Below are 9497 nucleotides of genomic sequence, written 5' to 3' on the forward strand. Positions count from 1 at the left end.
CCATCCAGAGCCACATTGTGGCTGCTAGCTAGGATCTGTATGGCCAGATAGATGTCACTGCTGCCCCAGGAAGTCACCAGGACCTCAGGTAAGGCTGCTGGGGCCAGCACAGGTACTGGCCCCAGCCTTCCCTATCCCACCGAGGACAATTTGGCATACACTGGAGTGCACATGCAGGGGCATACCCTGGGGCACAAAGCAGTGGCACATGTATGTGTCACTGCTTTTTGTGCACCTGGAAATGTACACCTCTTCATGTTGGGATGTGCCCATAGGGTAATCCTGGCACTTCTGGTTTTGGGACTTGTAGTTGTATGTGATGGTTTGAAGTGGTGATGAGGGTTTGAAATGTCAATTTTGGGAGGATCCATGAGCAAATGGTTGCCTGCAAATGCTGAGGACTGGACCTAATGGCCCAGGAAGCCCCTTATAATTCTATATTCCTATAATATCCACCAGGACATTTTTACCATTATTTTGCCAAATAGAAAGGATTAAAACTGCATCTTTTAGATGATGGGGAGGTTGGGGGGAGACTTTTTTCTTAAGTATGAGAGAATCATCAAATTCTGACTGGAGTTAGTGTTAGTCAGAAGTCAGACAGAAGGCAAGCCAGCACATTAGAAACTCATTCAGAAAGTCATAAACTGTCATAGGGAAAAACTGCTTCATCAGATGGTCCATTCACAGCATCTAATACAGTAGGCTATCACTTACAAAAGTTCATGTAATCTTCATTGTTTCTGAATAGGCCATTTAACATTAGATTTTCTTTGTTATAGAATCATAGAAACATAGAGCCAGAAGGGACCTGTAAGATCATCAGTGTCTTGCTCTTAAATGTGTAGTTAGCTTTCCTAAGACGGGTGTGGAGGAACTCTCTATTATAAAGTCTATGAAGTCCAATTATTACTACAAAGATATCGATAAGACATGTATGTATACTTATTTACTTGTAAGTTTGTTCTCTATATTTATTTTTGCTGTAAGGAAAGGGTCAATATATTTCCAATGAGAACATATTTTTATTACTATATTTTTTACAAAACAAAAGTGTGCTATAGAGAAGAAGAAAACAAAGGTTTGTATAATATCCAATTAAATAAAAAAAAGATGTGGACATTTATGTACAAGTATATATTTGTTCTTATTGTGTAAATAATTCATTTTAATTCATATAAAATTACCTAGCTTTAGAGCTCCCCCACTACAGCTGCCTGTTCCAATATCAAATCTACAAATTTTCAGGTCCCTTCTCCTGATAGTTGCTATCTATATATTCAAAGCATTCTTATAATTAATATATTGTTTATAGTATTGTACATTATATTGTTCAATAGACAATGGATTTACCTTTTACAATTCTAATTATCAATAAACACGGCTTTCCAAATTAATAAGTTTTGAAAATTATGTGTTGTGCTCTATGTAGCAATGACTTGTTCATTTTTGTGGAGCATATCATAGAAAATGAGTTTTGGTCTCTGTCTAAGCTTAGCTGAGACTACCAATTGGTAGACGGGGTAGACATATATAAGCATACGGGGTCTTGCTCAAATTGATGGGATTGCCATCCAGTCTGATGTCTTCTAGAGCCCTACGGACATAAGTAACATCTTTCATTTTGCAGAAAGTATCTTCATGCATCTCTTGAATATTGTTGTTCTAAAAACAAAACCAAAAATGTCAAGTTAAGGATGACAAAAATGGTAAATGATTGAATTACTGAAGACTGAATTATACCACTGGCAAATCAAACCCTTATGTTTGCAAAAAATGTTACATCATGAAGACAGATAAGGTTCTTTGGGTGAATCTGATATCTTTTATTAGACTAACTTAGTTTGGAAAAAATATTTTAGTAAGCTTTCGGGTTTAAAAACCCTCCATCAGGCTAAGGAAGTCTCTGCAGGGTTTTTAAACCTAAAAGCTTGCTACATTTTTTCCCCAACTATTTAAGTTGGTTTAATAAAAGATATCAGATTCACCCAAAGAACCTTGTCTGCCTATATCCTTAGACCAATGCAACTACAGCCTACACCCCTGTAACATAATAAAGATATATTTTGTGTGTAAATGAGTCACATCTAGATTGGGCTGACTTTTTTTTTTGTCTTATTTCATATTTTAATTTCTGCTTCTGCCATCTGACTGAAATTGCTCAAGGCAAGGACTTTTTGTGGGTAATATCTTTTACTAGGCTAGCTAAATCTATCCCAACCACAGAGTTGGTCCTGTAAAAGTTATCACCCACAAAAATCCTAGTCTTGTGCATAGTGGAAACCCCCCCCACTTCTGGCATCCAATTCCCAGATTTATCATTGTATCCCATGAAACATGTGGACTGACAGAATTTACATGAAGTAAAACACATCTTAATATTATTTTCCCTCCTGATAATTAAACACAATCTTTTATTGTTATGTATATCTAGTTTTTTAGCTTACCTGAAGATGAAGAGCTTGAAGACTTTCAGGGAGTGGGAGTGGGATGTGATCCAAGTTATTGTCAGTGATGTAAAGATGCTGTAGGTCAATCATATCCTGGAAGAAGAAGGAAAAAGAGGAAAGTTGTTTCATAAAGTACTAGATTTTTATAAAAACTTCAACAGAGAGGACATGGTCTTACTTCCATCTCTACAAAAAGAACCTGCGTACAACCAATTTATTTTGTTCAATATGATTCCAGGTTTAAAAAAAAAGTTACAGATATTCCTGTATGTAAAGTCCATTACTATTAAATATCAGCTGTTTTGTTATAATAACTAGGAATCTCAAATGTTTAAGTAGAACATTTTCAGCACATTGTTGTCTTAAATTTGAAATGCTGCCTCTCCCAGCTTCTGCAGAAGTCCTTCCTTTGGACTCATTTGTTTATCTTGTTTCTTTGGCTCGTCAATTGGATAGCAAAGTCACTAAATAATATCTTAAAATATATATGTCATGAGTTTTTCAGAAATAAGATGGACTTTACACCCTTTCCAGTGTTGTGCAACAGTAGTACACTGAGGAAACTGCATATTCTAATAGGGTGCCACTAGATGTGCAGGATGCCTGCCTTGATGCAGTGTAATTACAGAACATTGGAGCAAACTTAATTAATTGAGTCTGCTGGACTATGCTAATTAGCAGAGTCTGGCAGCCTCAGCATCTTGTGTATTCAACATTTCTGAGCTTCAGAATCATAGCTCATTGAATGAGCTTTAGTTAAAGCATCCCTGCTGCCGTTTTGAAGTGCAGGGCATTGACTACATGAGATGCTGCCAGTGCTTTAATTAGAACAGCTCCTGAGAACTTCACTAATTAAAGTGCTCCAGCCCATACCCCTGGAGCATGTGTAAAGATGCCCATAGTTACTCCAAATATCAGAATACCTGGTCTCCTGGGTTTTCTTTCCACAGCATTAACTTCCTCATGCCAATAAAGTTTCAATTTATCCCTCTCTAGACAGACTGTAATATTCTATCAGTGACTTTAATTCCTACATGCTGTAGGAGAAAAGGTATTTTCTGTTTCTCCTATTTGCTGAAGGAGAAAAGGTGCAAGTATGTATTATGCAGATGGAATTTCTTCCATGCTAAGATCTATCAAGATGCCTTGGTTCTGGGGCCTGCTTTGAGACTCTTCCTATCTTCCATAACATACCTCCTCTTCTGGTTCTGGTGGGAGCAGCTGAAAGCTGCCTCCCCATTCATAACTGGGCAGTTATAGCTAAAACCTGGTTCCTTTGGAACAAATGAGTAGTAAGAGAGAGTGCTGAGATGATGAATCTGGCCTGAAATTGTTAGTGTTTAGTGTTTATTAAAATACACCCCTAGACCACAACATAATGAACCACTTTAGAGGCAGGGTATTACTGGAGCAAAACAATAATGGCATTGATACACATACATTTTCATGCTGTGATGCACCAGAGATCTGGCATGAATCTGCTCCACATGTGAGCTGACACGCACTGCACTGTGTCACCTGAATTTATATAAGTGGTGAAATGTGCATCAGTGCACAGAAAATGGCAGCAGTGCACTTTTGAACTAAAACATCTTCAGTGTGTTTTAGTTCAAAAGCACGCTGCTGCCATTTTTCAGTGCTGACACACAGTTCACTGTTTATGCTAATTTATACACCACAAGCATGTGTACAAATGCCCTAACAGCCTAAGATGCAAATCAGCTCCCTTAGCTCTATGGACACTCATGTGCTCCAATGTATCATCTGAAAAATACTGGTGTTTTTGCAATGCTGACTATGCTGAAGGGATAAATCTGAGATCTTGCCTACTCTTAGCCCTGTCTGCCTGCCTCCAACAGGTGGATGCAAGAGCTCTAGGAAGCCTGCTTTTCCTTCTAGGCTCATATCAGTGACATCGGTAGCCAGTGCAAGGAGGTAAAAACAAATCCTTATCTTACTTTTCTGACAGTCCACAATTTAAACCAAAGAGAGGATAAGCTATTTTCTGTCAATCCCAAACTTACTTTGAATGCTTCAGTCCTTATTCCTTTGCGACCCAGCCTGTTGTTACTAATATCAATGAATGTCAGGGTGGCAGGTAACTCAGGGAGCTGCCTTATTTTGTTATCACGCAGCACCAGCTCCTGAAGCTGAGGCAATCTTCTGAAGGCATCTTCATCAATCTCAGATATAAAGTTTTCTGTCAAATCAATCCTCTTTAAATTGTCTGTGAGAAAAATAAATAATAGTAATTATACATGTTTTTAAAGGTAAAGTAGGAATGGAAAAGCAAAGGCAGTTTCATTACTACAAATGATCACTGTTGAATTACGCACACCCGAGTGTGGTAGAGTATTAATTACTTCTCTCCCTAAGGTTGCTTCTTTCATTGCATTATATAATGGTTCCAATAACTTCCAATCCTAATTCCCATTAACAAGCACAAATGTTATTAGTATTCATGAAGCTCTAAGAGGAGGATATTTTCCTACGATTTTTATTTTCTGTATCCTCTCCAGTCACAAGTCTAGGGTTCTGCTGTCACAAGCAACTGTTTCATTTAACGTAAATTTATATCTAGATCCATGTTAAAACTGATTAGGTCTTAAAACTTGTATGGCATCCATACTTAGGTTAGCAAAGTCATTTCTGTTGATCTTTTTTATTCTGTTGTAACGGGAGTAGAAATAGGTGGTTTTCTTGGGGAGTGGGGGGATAGCGTCGAGTTCATGATCATCACAGTAGACTGTGGTTCCCAGACATGTACACAAAAGACAAGTTGGAAGGCCTACAAAAAAGTAAAGGAAAACCATTAATCTGGGGATGAACAAGGTAGAGTGGGCATACTAAGATCAAAGTTTATAAAAGCCAGTAATTTAACTTCTGAAGAGTACCTCCAGCACTTCTGGACAAGCAGTTTGTATAGCAGGGAAACTGCCCTGCACTAATCCCTCAGTACTCCAGGGGTCCCATCCTGTTCAAGTCCTAAAAATCAATTAATATATCTTCTTCTGTAAAACCACCATCATTTTACCCTTAAGACTGAGTCAGAAAAAAGCATCCAGGAGGAGAAAGATCCCTTCCCCTCTACCCACTCCTACTCCACATGGACATTTTTTATCACCTGCTTTTCCATGACCTGAGCAGGGTGAAATAGAATCACACTTAGATGCCCAATAGAAGGAATAACATATGGTAGGCTGAATACAGAGCACAGCTTACAAGATGTAAAAATGGGAAGTAAATCTAGATTTAAGGGAGTGTATTATTTGGTTCTTTATTTGATGAGATTGACAATGTTTCCATAAGAAAGGAGAAGATATTGGCTAGCATCAGAGAAAAACTGCTACTAAGCGCCATTTTGATGCTAAGTCTGAACAACTACTGGTGTGCTTCTAAGCTTCCTTGCTTGGGAAAAGGACAGTTTTGCTGATTTAGGTCTGCTAAAAACTGTATTTCCTGATTTCTCCCCCCCCCCCAACACTGTTTAGTTTGGTTTTCTGCTTAGGCATGACAGAAGGACTGCATATATTCAGTGTTAGAAGGGACTTGCTCTCCCTCAAATTGCTATGTACCCCATGCTGAATGCTTTTGACCTGTCAAGAGTGTTCATGCCATTCCCCATAAGACTGTGTTAACTCCCTCTCAAATTTTGGCTGGGATGGATGTGAAAGGCAAGGATTTCATGGGGTGATTATCTTTTTATTGGGCTAACTGTATAGTTGGGATAGTTAGACAAGCTTTTAAATGCAAAACATTTTTCATCGGGTCTGAGCAGTGAGAGCCAAATCCATTTCCTTTCAGATGCGAGGTTGGTAAATGGCAGGTGGTCACCCCCTTGGAAAGCTCTCTTTGTATAGGATTCTGTTTTATAACCCCTCTCACTTGGCATGTTTAAGGAGCTCTGGGGACGGATGACCGAGGATGTCATTTGTTATCACTGTGTGGATGGTACAAGAGGTTTTTTTTTTAATTCAACTACTGTAGTCTTTCTACTTTCTAAATATCTTGATACTTGTACTTTTTATACTGGTGTAACTCCAGTAGCTCAAATAACATTATACAGGTATAAAAAGGTACTTGCTCAATGGAGAATCATGTTGAGCAAGGCTTTGTAATTCTATTTATGTTCATCGTATAAAGCTTGTCCTTTATCATAGGGCTAGATTGTGGTGGTAGGCCACAAATATTCAGCACAGGGCACTGCAATTGCAGTCCCAGGAGCAGCCCTAGGGAAGACCTTCCCTTGTGGAGGCTTGACCTCCCTCTGAGGTTGCAGAGGGAGAACATACTATAAGTACAGGCACATAAGATTTAAAAGTACTGCATGGCTCATTGAGTCCGGTCCCCTGCTATCAGACAACCACATAATTTAATCTTACTTTATAAATTTATTGAGCTCCATCTTAAGACTAGTTAACTTTCTTGCCAGTACTCCTATTGAAAGGCTGTTCAGGAAGCTTCTTCTAATTATCAGCCTAAATTTATTCATACTTAGTTTACACTACTGGTTCTGATGCCAGTATTGTCCTCTAATTCAAATAGGTCTCTTCCCTTTCTGGTGTTTAACCACATTCTCTTTCAACTTGGAAAGCAGAAGTTTCTTGAACACTACTACGTGGTAGCTGAGAGACTACTTGCAGTCTTATTTGTAACCTTTTTGCGTGAGAGGGCTAAAGTGAAGAAAATATTAATGCATGGTTTAGGATGGTGGAATCTGATTAGATTGACGCTACTAGAACATTGAATTTGTACTTATTCTTCTTATACATGTTTTGACTATACAAATGTTTTAAAAATTGAATAAATAAAACATACAGGGGAATTTTGGGTCTTTGGTTCTGGGCTTCCCAAATTTCTGTGTTTTCCCAAGAAGAGCAAAGAGTTGAAGTTTCAGTGGCATGACTATATTTCCTTTTGATCTTTGGGTCTTATAACCTGATTATAATGAATTAATTCACATCATATACAAATTGCATTCTTGTTATAGGGTAAGTTTAATGAAGTAAGTATGAAAAGAGTAATTGATTGTTACTTTTTCTTGTATAGGTTGTTAATGTACACTTCTCATGTATGAATGTTTATAGCTAGCTCATTTCTTCTACTCTTAACATTCTTATTGAACACTGAATCTAGACATGACAGCTAAGTACAGACAGTCAAAAATCACAAAGCTGAATCAATTCATTCTTCATAGATTAGAATAACAGAATCAAAGGACTGGAAGGGATCTATCAGATCATCAAGTCCAGTCCCCTGCCATGGACAGGAGGTAATTGCGCTCAAATGAGCTTAAAGGGTTGCTTGTCTAGCCTCCTTGAACAACTCCAAGGATGGCAACTGCACCACCTCTGCTGGGAGCGTGTTCCAGATTCTAGATACCATTACCAAAAAGAAGTTTTTCCTTATGTCCAGCCTAAATTTTTCCTCAATCAGCTTGTGCCCATTGGTATTCATCCTCCCAAAGAATGCCTTTCTGAAGAGTTGCTGCCCTAGATCTTGGTGTTTACCTTTGGCATACGTGTAGGCAGCTATCATGTTATCTCTGTCTTCTCTTGTTCAGACTGAATAAACCCAGTTCCTGGAGTTTCTTATAGGACCTATCCTCCAGGCCCCTAATCATATGGGTGGCCCTTTTTTAAACCTTTTTGAGCTTATCTACATCCTTTCTGAAGTGCAGTGCCCAGACCTGCACACACTACTCCAGCTGCGGCCTCACCAGTGCCGAATATAAGGGGGAGGAGCACCTCTCTGGATCTGTTTGCAACACATCGGCTGATGCACGTCACGGTTCTGTTGCTCTGCTAGTGACTTCATGGCACTGTTGTCTCATACTCATCTTCTGATCGACTGTTACCCCCAGGTCCCTTTCAGACTAGTCTCCTGAGTTTACCAAAGTCTGCCCTTCTGAAGTCAGATCATGTTCACTGTCACCCAAAGTACCTCCAGTCTTCACGTCGCCTACCATGTCTTGCCCTTTGGTCAGCACTGAGTCCAGAGAGGCTTTACCCCTAGTTGGTCCTTCCACAGCCTGTGTCAAGAGCAGGTTGTCAATAGCTGCCAGGAAGTTGGTTGATCTGCTTGAGTTGACTCAATGGTCTTCCCAGCAGATGTCAGGGTAGTTGAAGTAGCCCATGACAATCAGGTCTTTAGTGCTGGCTGCCTCCGTCAGTTCCCTGGAGAATGCTTGATCGTTCTCCTCTTCTTGGTAGGGAGGTCTATAGTAGACTCCCACCATCAGGTCCTCCTCTCGTGAGCTCCCTGGAATCTTGACCCAGAGGGTCTCTAGTCTAAACCGTGTGGATCAAACTGATAAACAAGTGAAGAGACATTCACTTTTTTGATTCTGGAAATGCAGCCACAAACCTGTTGTGGCTCAGGCCAGAAGCTGGAGGGTGCCAAAGCACAACTCCCTTCTTGGCTGGAGCAGATGGCTTGGGCCAAGGCTAGCCCACCCACTCTGTGAGGAGGGATTTGCAGGGGAGGTGCAAAGCAACCTTGGATTCTGGGGGACTGTGAATTAACTTGAATCTGGAAGGGATTTGGGACAGAAATTTAATAAACCAATGTAACCTAAATCAGTTAAGTCTAATACTACATCTATCCAGGTTCTTCTTAAACTTGTTTAGACCATTTGAAAGTGGTTTATGTACACTGAACTTCTGTTGTTTTACAGATTTGAACTGGTTTCTGATCATTTATACCAGTTAATGTCTAATTTGTGTACCTAGCTGATGTTATCAAACCAAGCCTACCATACATATGCATATATGCATGTAATGAGACCCATCAAAGTTTTTACTACATAATAATTAGAAACAAAAGTTACTGATTAAATGTCTTTGGTGATGTAAGAACTTTTGATTAAGAAGAGCAGTCACAAGAAAACTCATGGGTGGCTGTTGCCCCCTCTGCAGCCAGTCTTGCTGCTTTGGGGTTGGGGGAAAATATGGTGGCAAGTTAGATCTGGAGTACCTTTTATTCTAGACAGACCAAGTTCTACTGTCTCTGCTTACGCACAACTGCCATGCCTCTCTCTTTTGATCA

The 9497-nt window shown here is 39.5% G+C and overlaps 1 protein-coding gene across 1 annotated transcript in view; it reads right to left on the reverse strand.

The window, feature by feature from the left end:
• Positions 1-1073: 1073 nt before the first annotated feature.
• EPYC (epiphycan) overlaps positions 1074-9497 on the reverse strand; it is a 33983-nt gene continuing 25559 nt past the window's right edge. Inside the window, exons 3-6 of the mRNA XM_019516694.1 lie at positions 5080-5238; positions 4475-4677; positions 2448-2543; positions 1074-1665 (exon numbers count right to left, since the gene is read on the reverse strand). Coding sequence (XP_019372239.1) covers positions 1495-1665; positions 2448-2543; positions 4475-4677; positions 5080-5238 — 629 coding nt within the window. The 3' untranslated portion in view covers positions 1074-1494. The remainder of the gene's footprint in view (positions 1666-2447; positions 2544-4474; positions 4678-5079; positions 5239-9497) is intronic.

Source organism: Gavialis gangeticus, unplaced genomic scaffold, assembly GCF_001723915.1.
Source record: "Gavialis gangeticus isolate Ggan-Ray unplaced genomic scaffold, GavGan_comp1, whole genome shotgun sequence".
NCBI classification, from domain to species: domain Eukaryota; kingdom Metazoa; phylum Chordata; order Crocodylia; family Gavialidae; genus Gavialis; species Gavialis gangeticus.